The following is a 17,792-nucleotide window of genomic DNA, read 5'->3' as shown; positions in this document are numbered from 1 at the left end:
TGTGCTAGTTTGCATTCCCTTACATTATATCTCTTAGACAGCACCTTGTTAAGTGGCCTTCTTAAAGATAAATGAAGCCAGAGGCATCTGCTAAGTAAAACTATTTGTGTGTCAATCCTTAATTTGTTGAGAAACATTTTACAACTCCTCAGAGTAAGTCCCTATAGATTCCTCACTGAACGCACCCCATAGTGCCAGAGAAACGTGGCCCCCGCTAGGTGTCTTGCCTGTGGCACATTTTACCCTTTTGCGTTTGAATGTCAAGACTCTCCATGCAGAAAATTGATTCCCAATGATGCTATTGAGCAGGCAGGTCACTCAAGAGAGAAGAAAATAATCTCATACCCCCAAAACAATGAGATGAAACCAAAATGCTGGAGATAAAGGATTGTCATGTAATTACGAAAATTGAGGAAATCGATCAAAGAGCATGAAGCAGATATATGGACACTCAGCAGGTTTAAACCTAAATAAGGCCATGTTTGAGACCTCAGGTTCTCGTGTCTCCGCTGAGGGAAAATATCATAGGTCACTCAGACGTAATCATGTCATTTGTGTGTCCTCACATAAATTAACAGGATATAGTGAATATACATTATCTGAGAGATTTAATTAGAGCAAATGTTCTGCTCTGATATAATGGTTTGAAATTAACAAAATAAAAATAAAAATTGCCCCTAAGGTTAATTATTCAACTCTGTTATCGCATAAACATTTTTTAATCACCAGAACATAGCCAGTGAATAATATGCCATGGTGCAATGATAATTGTTAGCTGAGGCTATCGTGAGACATTTTTGCATTGACATCTTTAACCCTGAAACATGTATATGTAACAGGGTTGACACGTCTTTAAAATGAGATGGCATGTGGTATTAATATGCTTACTTGAATTGTAATGTAACTCTTGTTATCTTTTTAAGTTCATGTATATGAATTCCAAACTTAAAGTAACAGGGTTGAAATAAAGTGGTGCTGTAGGGTCAAGTTTAGCATTACTAATGACATGACAGTCAAATAAATAAAGCTTGATAGTTCAACTTGTTATGGGATAAATGTTATTATTTTAATTGGCATAACACAACCTGTCAATAATACAGTGTGGCGTAATGATGCTTGCCACTATTAGACGTTTTTGCACTGATCTTCAGCTCAAGAACACTTTGGATATAACAGGGCTGTCAAATCACAAAGAAAAATGGGGTTAGTAAAAAAAAAAAAAAAAATGGCATGAGTTAGTAAAATTTAAATAAATCATAATGTGAAATTTATGAAAAGCCTCAAACTTACCTACTAAATTATCTGTATGAATTCAAAACTTGCAATAACAGGATTGACATTAAGTTATGCTTTAAGGTCAGGCTCTGGTTATTAATGACAAAAAACTTTGTCCAGCTTGATAGTTCAACTTTGTTAACGAAAATATATATATATTTTTTTTAATCACTAGAACAAAAACGGTGAATAATACTGTGTGGTACAATGATTTTTGCTAGCTGAGGCCATTAATAGACATTTTTGCACTGACCTTTAACCCCAAACCACACTGCCAGAGAGAAATTGCAAGTTATTATAATATTAATTCAATTATATACATAATTCATATATATACCGGGCACAACAAAATAAGTTAATTATTGAAATTTACACCTAAAAAACGTACAGTAACAGGGTTGAAATTAAGTGTTTCTTTAGGATCAGGCTTATTAATGACAAATTACTATTAGCACTCTGAAATGGAATTTAAAAATACTAGAATTAGTCATTTAATAATATTTTTTCTTGACAACTAATCTGAATACAGAAGGCACACAGTCCCATGGTGGTCTTGCAGTGTGTATGGAGGTTACAGCCCTGTTTCTTTTTAGAATAAAAAAAAAATCCAGAAGAAAGAGAATGTTCTTAGAAAATACCCATCATCTCTTCTGCATTCTAAGCCTACACAACATGCAAAACCACACATCCTACAAAATGAGTGAATAAAACCGAAGTTGTGCGTTATGTGTGACACGCATCACTCTTGATTTGACTCTAAACACTCGTCAGTGCTGTCAGGGGTGTACTTACTCCCAGCCGTCGGAAAGAATCAGCACACTTCCTCTGGTCTGGGACTAACCTGGGCCATGTGTTCAGCAGTAATTCTTCCCCTCCAGAACGGGTAAATACCCTCGGCAGAACCCATATCAAATTCCAGGGAAACAAAGACAGCTAGTGCTGTGAGGGACGACTGCGCACTCGCAGCCATAATGAGCCATCTGTTCAGCCATGGCAGTGCAAACCAAATGTCATCAAACTGTGCTCCTTCCCTTGCGCTTCCTCACCTCGCCTTCATGGCAGGTACACCGCACTCGTAGAGCATCACTAATGCTCGGCGTCACAGTCTACATCGGAGTTGAAATCAGTTTGTATCAGTGACAGACGATGTAACGCTGAATACTGCAGTGGGGCTACGAATAATCAACTAAAATACGTCTTCAATTAAATATTTAATGCCAGCAACCATTATAGCGTACATTTGTATGTGAAGACACAAAACAGACATAAGGGGAAATGAAAAGGCTGACGGCATTCAAACAGACATTTGAAATACAGGATTTGAAGAAGCAGCGTTTTGCCAAAATAAGAGTATTTGTCCAGCATGTGACCAAATCATTTAATCTTAGTCTTCTGAGTAACTCCAGTATATATGATAGGCACCTTTCTTGAACCATGCAAAATTGTGAATACATTCAGAAAAAAAAGAAAGAAAAAAAAAAAGCATTTTGGTTTTTAAAAAGCAAATACATCTTACAGTAACGGATCAAAATAAAACAGGCATCGCGTGTGAAAATGCTAAAGAAAGGCACATAAAATGACGAACATAACAGGATTGAGAACTTGGAGATGAACATGATTTATTTTGGATTCCATATGCTCAGAGATTGTGGAGAAAAGAACAAGCGTCTCTTATTCTTGAGTGGTTGGGTTATTTGGGTTATTCTTCAGTGGACGGGGTCGTGTCTGACGGTGCCTGCTGGGTAACACTGTCCATCTCTGCAGGTTCAGAGCTCTCAGTTGATGGACTCTTCTCATGGGCGGCACCTTCTTCCTCTGCTTCTGTGTTAACACTCTCTTCAAAACCATGTCCTTCGGCCTGCGGACCGTCTCCGTCATAGATGATGTCCTCTGGGTTGGGCGCAGGAGGACAGAACTCCTCATCAGGGAGAATATGCTGAAATACGGATTCAGCCTGGAAATGAACAGAAATGGTCATAGTTTGCCTAAACCAACAAGAAACATCCCATAATTGAGCCTATAAACAATATCTGACCCAATGACTGCTGGACTCACCAGTTTAATGGAGCAGTCGCTGCCCAGGCTGCCATCGGGACCGGTGCACACGTGAACGTTGCTCGGCAGGCTGTAGCTGCTGCTGTCCAGTGCTGATGTGTCCCTCATGTTGAAGTACATGACCCACAGCACTGCCGGCTTGCTTCTCTCCTCCGCAGCTGAATGTGATGTTAAAACAGTCATTCATTTGCTGTCTTGACATGAGAGGGCTTTGCATTTCAGATGTCTTGTTCTTCTGCTCACCAATGCTGCATTTATTTGATAAAAAATACTGTAAAAACTTTAATACTGTTACAGATTATTACAATTAAAAAAGCTGGTTTCTATTTCAATGTTTTCAAATGTGCGATTAAAGCTGAATTTTCTGCATCATTTCTCCACCCGTCAGTGTCACATGATCCTTCAGAAATCTTTCTAATATGCTTATTTGCTGCTCAAGATTTTTCTTTTAATCATTATCAATGTTGAAACCATTTTTGCTGCCTCATGTTATTGTGTAAACTGTGGAACACTAGCATTTTTCTTAAAAAAAAAAAGAAACTTTTATTCAGCAAGGACACACTATACTGATAAAAGTTACAGATAATGGATACAAAAGATTTGTATTTCACATAGAAATACAACATTAAACACATCAAAAGTTTTGATTGATGATTGAGCACCAATAATAACTGATAATAATCAATCACCAGCATATCAGCATGATTGAATGATTTCTGAAGGATCATGTGACACTGAAGACAGGAGCAATGATGCTGAACATTCCGCTTTGCATCACAGGAATAAACTACATTTTAAAAACATAAAAGAAAACAGTTAACAGAAATTATAATAATATTTCAATATTAATGTTTTTTTAACAGTATTTTTTATCAAATAAATCCAGCCTTGGTGAGCAGAAAATACTTGTTTTTAAAAACATTAAAACACTAGAGTATAATATATTATGCACATGAAATAATTTTCATTAAAAAATAAAAAAATAAAATAAAATAAAAAATCAGGGCTGTGGAAAGTCTTTGAATGTGTGCACAGAAATATTTGAACCTAAAATTTACGAAAATGGGGGAGTTTAGATGTGCAACAAATGACAGTAAGATGACATGTTGGTGTTGGATATTTTTTAATATGAAAGCCAGAGAGAATTTCAGCACCACGGACAGCAGAAAGCATGAGTTGATGGGAACACCACAGACAGACTTTTTGACCACTGTAAAAAATGAAACTGCTCATTTTCCAGTTTACGAAACCTTAGTCTCAAATACTAAAAAATGCTATTTTCTTGAAACTACATAAAAATCCTCGTCGGACAACACAATTACCACAAAGGTTGCTCCAACTAGTCTAACACAGTTATCTGAACAAAGAATTTCACACTGTTGGAACTTTAAGGCTTTGTGAATCCCAGCATGCATTGCAGCATGCATAAATTATGCAGTTACCATTATAACATTATTGTTTTGCCATTTTCTGACTTCATTTCAACTTTTTTTGTTTTATCATTATTGTTAGTTATTTGTTGTACTGTGCTGTAAATAGCTCATCTTTTTAACATTTGTTGGTTGTCACAGTTCTTGAGGTTTGTGTGTCTGGTTATGAGGCCTAGAGTATGTTCACACACTTAAATCCAATTCCTGGATATCTTAGTCTTGTAAGTTGTCTAACAAACAAAGACAATGATGTCTGCTTAATGAGGCTAACATAGCCTTTCACGTTTGTCTTTTGTAAACAAACATACATTTGATAATGTAGTGACTTTATAGACATTCTTTTTTTTGTTCCAGGAAACAGAAAAACATTACCACAATGACAGTAATTATTGTTTCAGCAGCTGTGACAAGAATTTTTCTTTTACTAAAATAAAAAAATCAGCATTGCATGAGCAAACAAATTTACATTGACTCAACAAAGTATCTTTATTGAGCAGAACTAAAAATCAATTGTTGAGAAATCTCAAAAGTCTTACAGCAAGTTGCCTAAGTATTCTCACATATTAATATCTTATTCTGAATGACCATATTCCCCTTAACCCTATCCGATACTACAACAACTACCTTACTTACTATCAATACGCAGCAAATTAGAAGTTTACTGAGGGGAAACTCTTAGTTAATAGTGAACATGTTCTCACAACACCACTTACGGCAGATTTATCACGAGATGAGAATGTTAGTATTTTGTTAGCGGCTGCATGACATAGGTCACCTAATCTCTTTCTCTCCTTTGATGACATCTTAGACGAGAGTGGCTCTATAGGACAACAGAAGAGAAGAGTCTCAAGAGTGTGTGCGCGTGTGTGTCACTGGTTCATTTAAAGCGTAAAGCTGTCGGTCTGTATCATTACCCTTTAAATACACGAGCCTCTGCCGCAAAAAGGTGGGAAAAGAAAGGCTAGAAAAAGCGAGAGGGAGAAGGTGTCAGTCTGAAATGTCAGAACGGTCATTACCCAAATGTCACACAATTATGACGCGTGTTCCTTTTCCTGCCCGGAGATTTGCTTAATTTGGAGAGGGGAGAGGTGTGGCGCCATCAATGTTTAACGCCACTTCAAATACACCACCCATCCTTCCCTCTGAATGCTGCCGGGTCACTGATTCACCAAACACTCAAGCCTTTAACTGAACACACACAGTCAAAGAGACTCTTCTATTAGAGGAAGAAAGCCATGAACATACATGACCAGCTAATATATGGACACAGAGAAACGGTTTTATACTGTATATGTATTGATATATAAACTTATTTATAATATATTGATATCGGATTTAATATTTGATTTGTATATTCAGAATTGTGCGTTATGATAATATCATAAACACCACCATTCTAAGGTTGAGAATTTTTAAGAAAATAATACTTCAAAAGTCTATTGAAGTATGTATGGTTCTGGTTTGGTCGGACGGTCACACACACGGTCACACACACACACACGCACGGTCACACACACACATGCACACGCACACACACACACAATCCCAGATGTGACAAATGTCAGATTAGCATACAACAGCACTCTTGATAGCAGCTAACACATGCCTGCAGCTGCAAACCTCCCAAACCACAATCACCCTCTAACACACTGCGTTCACACACACACACACACACACACACACACACACACACACACACACACACACAACTATCTGAATGAGGACATTACACAGACTTCTACTGTTTTATATAAAGATAGTTATAGATTTTATAAGATAATCCCCACCCTTAACCCTACCCCTCACAGAAAACATTCTGCATTCTGACCAAAAAAAAAAATATATGGTTAATTAGGTACACACACACACTGAACCAACGATGCTCTCTACAACAACAACAACAACAAAAAAAAAACATTATGGAAATAGGTGAAAAGAGGTGTTTATCACATTGCTTTGTGGTCGTGAAAAGTATGCTGACACTAAGGTGCTCAGAGTGGTGCAGAGTGCAAAATCAATCTCTTCCCATCTTGAGTGCATAGCAAAACGCGATGGTCATGGCAAGAACATGCTAAGATTGGCTTTGAGTATACAGTAGCTGTAGTCCACCTATTTGTGGATTTTTGTCTTGAAATGTTTTGAAATCCACTAACGTACAGGAAGTGATTTACAAATAAATGCCAAAAAGAGTTGTGTTTGTGACATAAAAACATATTAGAAATGTTTATTTTTTATTTGGAGTCTATTTTTTTATATGGTCTTCCTATGATCTGAAAATACATATGCATTTGTAAACATTATAAACTTATAATCTGAACAATTTAAGAGTTTCATAGATACAAACAATAACAATTTTTTAAATGAATAGTTTCATACTTTTATACCTTCATTTTTTATTGGATTGTCATTCACAATGCTTCATGGGATTGTAGTTCTTCCCTTCATTAAAGTACACAGTGCTGCACTTTTGTCGGTTCATCTGATTTTCATTCACTTTTTGTTTCAAACCAAAGTTTGTTAATGGTGTGACTGGTCTCGTAGTTGGTTGGCTCGTTTGGTTCACGGCTCATAGCACTTTTAAAATCCCAATGAGGAAATGATTGAATAAAAAACTTAACTAATCAGCACAACTGAAAAACAGGGTTGGGACTAATGTACTCTAAGGTGTTCAGAGACATAAGTGCAGTCACTAAAATATTTGTAGTGTTGTTGTTTTAGTCTGCTGCAGTAACTAAGGTATCACAGGTTTATGCTATACAGGGTTTTGGGATGTGTTCTGAGTGTTATGGGCTGTTCAAGTCAAAAACCCTGAATATAAGATGTAATAGCAAAGCAATTGGTTTCCTTTAATCTAGTCTACATGCAGTCATACACAAGCCTTGATCTTTGTGAAGGGTTTAAAATCCCTTAGGAAATCTGCACTAGTTGTTGTTTATTTGTTCCATTTGGCTCCATCCTGATCCAAACAGACTCTCTCTCTCATACACACACACACACACACACACAGCTCTTTGACCATGGGAATGAATGAAGATCTACCCAGGTGACTTTGTCTCTCTGACCTGTTCTGGCCCACTGCTCTTCTTATCTAGCGATTCATCCTCAAGACCTCTGCCAGTATTTGTTCTGACATTTTAATTAAAACAGTACTAGCTCATTCCTGTGATAAAAAGGCAGTGTGTCGCCCAGCGGGGCCCCGTGTCCCACACCCTCCGCTGTGCTGGCCAGGCACCTGAGCACACAAGCTAACACACACATAAAGAATCAGTTTTAACATTTCTATTTTCTTGAACCACAGAAGTACTTAAATTCACAACAAGAATCAACAGAAAAAGGTAATGCTCTAAAGGAGAGTATGTGCATTATGGAGGAGTGATAAAGGTGTGTTGAGATGCCGGCTGATAGAGGGATGGAGGGAGGAGAGCTGGCCGAGATGACCTTGATCTTACTGCAATCAAACAAGACAGTCATCCCTCCATCACACATCTGGAGTCAAGACACTCTTATTACACAAATTATGATCAATTGGTACATTTTAGGAACTGTCAACTATAACATGAAGCTGTTGATAAGGACCAGTATCAGGAAATGAAATCAAGCCAAGCTTCAAACTACTCACAATTTAAAGTAGCTAAACTAGTGATAATGTAATTATTATATAGCCAAGTACGACTAGCACATAACAAAGGCTGCAGTTTAATTCAATATATGCTCTGCATGTTTCAGAGTGAATTACTAATTAGATTTAAAAGTTTAATTGGCTGACAGCCATGATATAGTATGTATGTATATATATATATATATATATATATATATATATATATATATATATATATATATATATATATATACACAAATCGATCTTTGCAATCCAAACTCACTATATGAATTCACCCTTATAATCTGAAGGTAATGTGAGGTCATATGTGACGGGTCGTGCACAGATTCACTCTGAAGGAGCCAAGCAGACCCTGACAGAGCATAATGGGAATCAATGGGAGCAGCGCCTGGCCCCTGCCTGCCACACCACCATCAATATCAATCACTGTTATCGCCAATAACGTCTCTGTGTAAGCCCTTCGCTGAATGTCACAGCAATACCAGATCTTTCTTTTTAAAGAGATGAAGAGATGATCTCTCTTTGACGCGAGCGGCAAGGTTAGTTAAGTACTGTTAGCAGCATGTATAGTAGATCTGGATGTGGAATCGGAGGTCGATGCACAGAAGGAGTGAAGATGTTAATGGGTTTAAATGATGGGGAGTTGGGTCAGGTCTTACCTTCTGAAGGTTCCTCTCCAGGAATGGTGGAAACGTGAAATAACTCAGATACAACTGGAGCAAGATCTTCCTGGGCCGTACCAGATGATGAACAGGTCAAGTGGACCAGATCTGACGAAATAAGATCACAAGAGACCATTTAGGGCAATTGAGGGTACCGTATTTTCCGGACTATAAGTCGCACTTTTTTTCATAGTTTGGTTGGTCCTGTGACTTATAGTCAGGTGTGACTTATCAAAATTAATTTGACATGAACTAAGAGAAAACATTACTGTCATCAGCCGCGAGAGGGCGCTCTCTTCCGCCCTCTCGCGGCTGTAGACGATAAAGTTTTCTCTTGGTTCTAAATAAATGCGACTTATAGTCCAGTGCGACTTATATGTGTTTTTTTCCTCGTCATGACGCATTTTTGGACTGATGCAACTTATACTCAGGTGCGACTTATAGTCATAAAAATACGGTACATACTTTTTATTTTTGGTTTCATATGGTTAACTTTTATACCATTTCTGAGAAACGTTTAAATCGTCTAAAATGTATAAGAATGCTTTGTGGTGAACACTGTAACCATTATTATTTAAATAAATGGCTAAATAAACATAATGAATTAAATACGAATTGAACAAATAAAGAAAATGCATAGATAGCAAAAAGATTAGAAAAGATCGTTTTATTTTATTTTTTTTAAGCAAGCAAGCCATTAGTAAATGAATAGTGCACAAGTCTAAAAGGGACTAGTTGATTAATTTTAGGAATAGAATTTGAATTGAGAGTGCTAGAGTTAGAGTGTCAAATAAAGATGATGAAGAGCTGTTTTTAGCTGATTTTTAAAGATATATAATATATATCTCTCACAATTCTGACTTTTCCCCCCTCAGAATTATGATATATAATCAGAGGAAAAAAAGGTCTGAATTGTGTTACTTGTTTTATTCATTACTCCAGAAGCAAGCCTCCATATCATCATGTGTACCCAAAATATACTAAAAATAAACTTGCAATTCTAAGAAAAAAGGTTAAAGATGTTTATATTTCACAACTCTAAGTTTTCTTCTCTTATATAAAAAAAAAAAAGTAAAAATTTTAACAGGGAAAAAAATCATAATTGTTAAAAGTCATAATTACCTTTTATTTTGTTTAATTTTTTTCTAACATTTGGTGCAAACTATCTTCCATAAGCTCAAGTCTCAAGCTGCACTAGGCAAGGTTTCAAAGCATACTTTACTGGCAAAAACTTGTTTAAATAAGTATGACAAACTTGGCCAACAATCTGACAAGAACTACAGTAAGGCTCTGACTTTCCATGAAAGTATCCCTTAAAGTAATGCAGAGGGGCAAAAAAGAAACGGGCACCGAAACTCAAAACAACGAATCTCAATCCTCATAGAGGTCTGAGAAGTTCTGCTAGTGGGATTTGTGGAAATGTCCTGGGTAATCCCAAGAGTTCACACACCACTTCCAGGCTTATCATTACTTCTCCATTGATCCTTCCTGTGGTCTGTGGTACAACTCTGTGTGTGTGTGTGTGTGTGTGAGGATCAAAGAGAACAAATCCAGTGCAGGAAGCTCAGGGCGGCACACTGGCTCCGTGTCACACCATGGAGAGGTGCAGATATGCAGGCATCTCCAGTGGGACAGGAGGTGCAGCTTCGCTAAAGGCTCTAAAGACACACGGGACACTACAGAGTTTTGAAAAAGATTCTCGCCATAGACAGAAACACTCCAGGGGAGGATTTTAAAAGTCCTGGATAGTTGAAAGTGAACACTTTTGCAGTACAGGTGGATTCAGAATATACCCATTTATGGGCATATATATTCTATATAGAGTCTTGAAGAAAAAACTACGCTTTTTTTTCCCTGTTGTATTTGAGTGGACACTTTTACATGAACATCCATCATCCTACAGTATACATGAAATGCATGGAAGAGTTCTGAACTTATGAAAATGCATAATTTGAAGTAGCACAAATGAGTAGAAGGAAATAATTAAATAAAATAGAAATTATATTTAATCTGCATGATCAACATGAAGCAACATTTATAATAATTGTAATTCTAAAAATCTTTTTAGACTGATGTGAATGTGGATTATTCATTAAGAGCAAACACTGCAAATATAGTAGAATATGAGTCCCATTTAAAAAACCTAATCAAATAATAAAAGGAATCAATCAATTCAATTAAATAATTTTTTAATGTATTCATTAAAAAATTTTAAATAAGTTACTTCCAAAATTGACAAATAAATGCACCTATTTATAACTAATTTTAAATATGGATGCTTAAAAGTGTAAAGTAATAAACTTCATGCTTAAAGTAGTAAAATGCAACATAAAAATTTAATATTGCACTTTTAACAAGCATTGCAAAAAATATTTTATTTCCATTATATAACAATCAAAACTTTTGAAATAATATATTTCTCACCATACTAAATACACTTTCATATTAGATGGATAATTGTACTTGCATTAATATTTAACTACATTAATAAATTCCATATACAGTTGTAAATGTCTAATGTCAGTTTGAAGTGATTTATTATTTAACAGATACAAAGTTATTATACTATAACTTCAAGAGTTTTTTTATTTCACTCATTTTTTTCAATCATTTTCAATGAGAATTATCATTAAATATGAATACATTGATTATTTATATTTTTAAGTGGCACTCCAAGTCCTTCATACACTGATATCCTTTGGTTCAGACTTAGTAATGTCAGGCGAAATGTTGTATGATGAAAGTATAAAGCAAACAAATGCGGTCTATCCTGATTTGAAATATGTTTTTTCTAATGTTAAAATACTAATACTTTATATACTTAGAACTCGCACCCAGTGTAATGAGATGGGGCTGAATCTGAGGTAAAGTTTGGGGCAAGACCACCAATAACAATTCTGCAATTCTGTATGGTGCTGCCAGTGGCCTGAAAATCACACACTTCACCTGCAAAGTCTAGAATCAATAGTCGTGGTGTTGCTTGGAGCCCTCCTGGAGAACACATCTAACATCCTCAGCAGCGTAACTAAAACAGTCTTGTCATAAGTGGTTAATGATAAATAAAGAGCATCTTCTCCTGTGAACGCATGTCTGTCACGGTCATCATCATCCGTTGATTGCGAGGGATGCTCTCAGGTAGAAGTGCATTACTTAAAGAGGAACGACTATGATCCATCTCCCTGTGGGACCGGGCTATAGCAAAGCAAAGCTTCCTATCATTTCCCCTGAACTCAATTCCCAGAGAGAGGAAGAGGAGTTCCGCTGATTAAGCTTTTCATTCCCCCGTGAGGACAGAGTCAGTGACTGGGGCCCTCCACCATCTCCACCTGATCTACCCCTTCACTATGATTGATAGCAGAGTAGAGCCAGTGTAACAAACACAATAACTTTCATAAATAACAATGGAGTTAATGATGGAGTCATCGGTGTGGTGGGCGCTGAACTGAGGGTTTTGAAGGACAGTCTTGACATTTTTGTGTTCTGAGATGATCAATGTTCATCACTTTTTAACATTTTAATAACTAATAAACTAATAGTTTAAAATCTGCATTTATATGCACTACTGGTAAAAAGTGTATACAAAAAGTACCTTATGCTCACCAAGACATTTACATTTACTTTATCAAAATACAGTAAGAACAGTAATATTGTGAAATATTGCTACATTTTAAAATAACTGTTCACTCCAGTCTTCAATGTCACATGATCCCTCAGAAATCATTCTAATATTGTATGATGATTTGCTCGAGAAAAACGTAACATTGAAACAGTTTTTGCTGCTTACCATATTTTTCGGACTATAAGTCGCACCTAAGTATAAGTCGCATCAGTCCAAAAATATGTCATGATGAGGAAATAAACATATATAAGTGGCACCGGACTATAAGTCGCATTTATTTAGAACCAAGAGAAAACATTACCGTCTCCAGCCGCGAGAGGGCGCTCTATGTCTTCAGTGTAGACTACAGGAGCACTGAGCAGCAGAGCGCCCTCTCGCGGCTGGAGACGGTAATGTTTTCTCTTGTTTAATTTCTCTTAGTTCATTTCTCTCGGTTCATGTCAAATTAATTTTGATAAGTCGCACCTAACTATAAGTCGCAGGACCAGCCAAACTATGAAAAAAAGTGCGACTTATAGTCCGGAAAATGCTTCGTGCACCGTGTTAACCTAACTGAGACTTGTTATAGGACTTATATATCATTGCTCTTTTTGTTGTTTTTGATTGCTTCCACTGTCTTCATCTGTAAGTCGCTTTGGATAAAAGCGTCTGCTAAATGAATAAATGTAATGTAAATGTAAAATACGGTAATAATTTTGTGTAAACCACAGTAAAAAAAAAATCAGGATTCTTTGAACACAAAAAATACAGTTATTTGAAATAGAAATCCTTTCTATCACTATAAAAGTTTACTTGATCATTTTAATGCACCCCTGCTGGATAAAAGCACACATTTCTGTATCTTTTCCCCTGAAATCTTATTTACCTAAACTTTCAAATGGTAGTATCAAAGTTTCCACAAAAGCAAAAACTTTTTTTAACATTGACAATAACAAGAAATCAAGCAAATCAGCAGCATATCAGAATGATTGACACTGAAGACTGGAGAACTGCTGCTGTTTTGATCACTGGAATAAATTTCATTTTAAAATATTCAAATAAAAATGTTTTTTTACAGTTTAACATTATAAATAGTAATAATATATTACAATATTTTTTATTTTTACCCTATTTTTGATAAAATAAATGCAGCTTTGGTGAGCAAAAATACACACAAACGCAAGCACGCAGACACACACACAAACATGTGTGTGCGTGTGTGTGTTTGTGTGTGTGTGTGTGTTTGTGTGTGTGTGTGTGTGCGTGAGTGTGCGTGTGCGTGTGTGTGTGTGTGTGTACATTTTGGAACTGGCAAAAGGAAGTATTGCAAATTGTTTGGAAATCATTGTTACACTTGCAACATGCATTGACCATATGATTATGGTAACTATATAACTGATGTGTGATCATGGCATGTATGTATTGTGGTGGATGTGTAACTCACAGGTGCCAGGCATGCAGGTCATGGAGGAGGAACAAAGCTCCACCATCCTCACAGCTGGTGCAGAAGATTCCAGAGGAGGAATTGTCACCAATGAGATCTGCCATTAAAACATGAAATACACTATCTTAGAATCTACATAAAACATATGACTGAGATGCCGATCCTTCCTGGCACTACAAACATAGTGCAGAATCTACAGCATAAATCACAAACCAATTTTATTTTGCCCATGTTGTAAGCTTGTTGAGTAAATAATGCAAATAAGGCAGAGATAAACCTATATAATCCAATTATGTTTTCATACAGTGCTTGGGTTAAACTATGTTAAAACTGCTTTTTAATCAAGTCCAAGTGCGCCAACTATAACCAACAAAAAAAATAGTGAAAGAGGAAGAGAAAGCATTGACCGAATGCTCGTCTGGCGACTGTCATTTCAAAGAACGAATGGCTAATTAAAACCAGCCTGAATATTTAATTAAGTTTTGTCACACATAGTCATGTAATATTCCATTTCCACACTGTGTCAAGACACTGATATTAATTTCTGTTCGTTGAGGCTAATGAGCATAAATTACACCCACTTTTCCTTCCTCTCCTGATCTGCTTTGAATATTCAAGCATGAATTCCTGATGGAGAACAAATTGGGCTGAGATTCAGAAGGCATGTGACCACTCCACTTCTTTTCCTGGACTCTGGTGGACAGCACTCAAATTAGCCTAAGAGGATGCTTGCGTGTCACCATCCACTCTCGCATCAGAAAGATTTATTTATCCAATTCTAAACCAGTAACAGCAAACAGAATTACTGTCCTTTCATTGAACTGGTTATTTTTTCCTCTCGTAATTCACTTTAGAATGCTACGCTCGAGAACGGGACGTCAAAACTATTGAAACGATCCCACAAATCGGCTCTGATGTTTTGTTGCATCTATGCCTGCTGGATCTTGGACATGTCCCAAGAATCCATCCAAATGTGATATGCAGCATAAAAAAGATGTAATGCAATACAAGTTGAAAAGCAAAAGTGCAACGCAGGCAAGAAACGTGCTTCACAAACACACGCACAGCAGAGATGGGTCAATGCCCTTTAAACGTGCATGTGAATATGCAAAAAAAAAAAAAAAAAAAAGAGGAAAGTAAGAAAGAAAGAAATAAAACAAAAGAAAAATGAACGAACAAATAAGAACTAATGAAAGAAAAGAGAAAAACATACAGTACATAAGATCAAATAAAAGCATGAAAGAATGAACAAACAAGAGAATAAACGAAAGAAAAGCAAAAACTAAACAAAAATCAAACTAAAGAACAAGCTGAAAAACTAATAAAAGCATGAACAAAAACAAGAATTAGCAAACTAAAGCATACAAATTTAAATAAAAAAACAAACAAAAGAAGGTATAAACAACTAAAAGAATTAACAGCAAAATGAAAGACATGAAAGAAAGGAAGCTTTATACCTGCTGATCAGATTCTGAAGGTAGTACAGATCTGTCTGTGATGAGCACTGCTCGAGATATCTGCCTGTGAAGATGGAAAAAAACTTTGAAAAGACTAGGAAAAGGAAGAGAACATACTGTATATTATGAAGGAGATTATCAGAAAAGAGAAAATTCAAAATGACCCTAAATCACAATTTACAGTAATTGAAATGAATAGTTGACCCAAAAACGAAGTTTCTGTCATCATTTACTCAACCTTTTGTCATTTTCAAACACATACAACTTTCTTGTTTTTGGAAACAACAAAAGAGGCTTTAAAAAATGTTGTTGCTGCTCTTTCAACACAATGACATCAGAGACTGACCAGTGGATGTTGAGCTTTCAAATCTTTGCTTCAGCATATACAAACTTGGCACAATGTGTCCAAACATTAGAACAGAAGAAGAACCAAGTTTCAGAAAATTGAGAACCGAAAAGGCAACTGTGACTTAGGGTGGTCACACAAAGACAACTAAGAATATATATGATATTATATATATATGATATGGACCACTTTTATAATGATTTTATGGTGCTTTTATAGATTTTATCACCATTTACTTTCATTATATGGAAATTATTCAAAATTCTCATTTTGCATGTCATTATGCATGTTAGGAAAAACATATGTATGTTATAATTATAATTAATGTAAAAAAACACATTTAAAAAGTTATCATTTTAGTTATATTGGAGGTATAAAGTGTTTTTAATTTAATAGTATTAAATATATAAGAAAGTGCAAATGAAATGCCAACACTGTAGTGCTGTAGCTCTTCATTATAACATCTTCATCTTCATCTTCATTTGTCAATAATTACAGTAACGAATACTAATTTAATTTTAGTTGGCTTTTATGAGCTTACCTGTAAACTGTGCTCCGTCTTTGTTCATCTCTGATGTACGAATCTTCAACCACAAAATGACTGCAGCTGATCTTCTGACCACGTGTATCAATCACAGCTTTAACTCTATGACGTATGAATACAGAAGATGCATTAGGACAAGGAAAACTGCAAGCCCATCTTCACCCAAAAAACCTACTTTAAATCACAAAAGGGTCAAGAGATGGTCAGATTATGATTTGAAGATAAAATATTAAAAGACTAGAGCATCATATATTAGCTGTCACATCCTTCATGGGTCAGGTGGTTACTTCTAAAAACTCTTTTTATAAAGAGAAGTGGCCTAACATTGCATATGCATTACTATAGGAATAAAGTGGTGCTTTGGCATTTTTGTAAGCCAAAATGTCATAATTTTGCATTGTTGGAATAAATCAGATTTTAAGCAATTTATTATTTTAAGCAATTATTTGCATGTTTATTGCATGTCAGTTTGCCACTTAATATCAAAACGTAAAATTTGGGTCCCAAAACAAAACCAGACATCAACCACTGGCTTAGGGCACAGGTTTGACCTTTTCTCCTTTAATCTCTGCAATGGAGAAGGAAAAGAGCGAGTGAGAGAGAAAAAGGAGGAACAGAGGAGAATCTGTTGGCTTGTTATGTCAAGAGTTATAAATGTGCTTTATAGGGCTCATTATCCAAACTAATGGGCTGGGGGTGACATCCTTGAAATGGACTTTCACAACACAATAAAGGGGCAAGAGAGCGTCTCCCCCCCTGACGAAAAAAGTCAGGCCTCGGAATAATCCTCCCCCAATGCCCAGACTGACTGCAGGACAGATCTGTTTATGTAAATGAAGATTTATTTACTCGGAGGAACTAGCAGAGGAAGTGGAGGGCTTCCAATCAATCGTCAGCCAATGGGGTGAAAGAAAGCAATATGGGACACATTTCACAAACCTAACACACCTGAGGGCATCCGTAGCAGGTCGCTTTTGCTCACAGGAAGCTGCTTCTGAGTCAAGCGAACCATCTACCTATTTACGTAAATGACTCCAGGGCTATGTCTAAAAGCATTTCTGGCCAATTAACAATTTCAGGTCAATATTTCATTCTATGATGTACAAACATTTCCAAATAACTCCAACATTTGTTTTAAAGTGTATTGTAAATTGATATTGTTAATTATGTGATTTCAGTTTCGATTGTATAATTTCAAAAATTATATTATACAAAAATCCTTCTTATAACTTAAAATAATTAATTAGGTTTTTAATTTGCATTAAAATGAATTTAAACCTAATGGAAGGTGAACCTAATATATATATATATATATATATATATATCTTTATTTTTTTTTACAAGTACATAAGTTTCTTCTGT

At 35.9% G+C, this 17,792-nt stretch overlaps 1 protein-coding gene across 1 annotated transcript in view; it reads right to left on the bottom strand.

Moving 5' to 3' along the window:
* Nucleotides 1-2,473: 2,473 nt before the first annotated feature.
* chm (CHM Rab escort protein) overlaps nt 2,474-17,792 on the bottom strand; it is a 53,412-nt gene continuing 38,093 nt past the window's right edge. The window contains exons 10-15 of the mRNA XM_052588466.1: nt 16,428-16,532; nt 15,541-15,604; nt 14,084-14,180; nt 9,039-9,149; nt 3,331-3,488; nt 2,474-3,229 (exon numbers count right to left, since the gene is read on the bottom strand). Coding sequence (XP_052444426.1) covers nt 2,975-3,229; nt 3,331-3,488; nt 9,039-9,149; nt 14,084-14,180; nt 15,541-15,604; nt 16,428-16,532 — 790 coding nt within the window. The 3' untranslated portion in view covers nt 2,474-2,974. The remainder of the gene's footprint in view (nt 3,230-3,330; nt 3,489-9,038; nt 9,150-14,083; nt 14,181-15,540; nt 15,605-16,427; nt 16,533-17,792) is intronic.

This window comes from Carassius gibelio, chromosome B21 (genome assembly GCF_023724105.1).
Source record: "Carassius gibelio isolate Cgi1373 ecotype wild population from Czech Republic chromosome B21, carGib1.2-hapl.c, whole genome shotgun sequence".
Taxonomy (NCBI): Eukaryota; Metazoa; Chordata; class Actinopteri; order Cypriniformes; family Cyprinidae; genus Carassius; species Carassius gibelio.
Note: the sequence above shows the minus strand (reverse complement) of the source record. Positions and strands in the feature narration are given on the sequence as shown.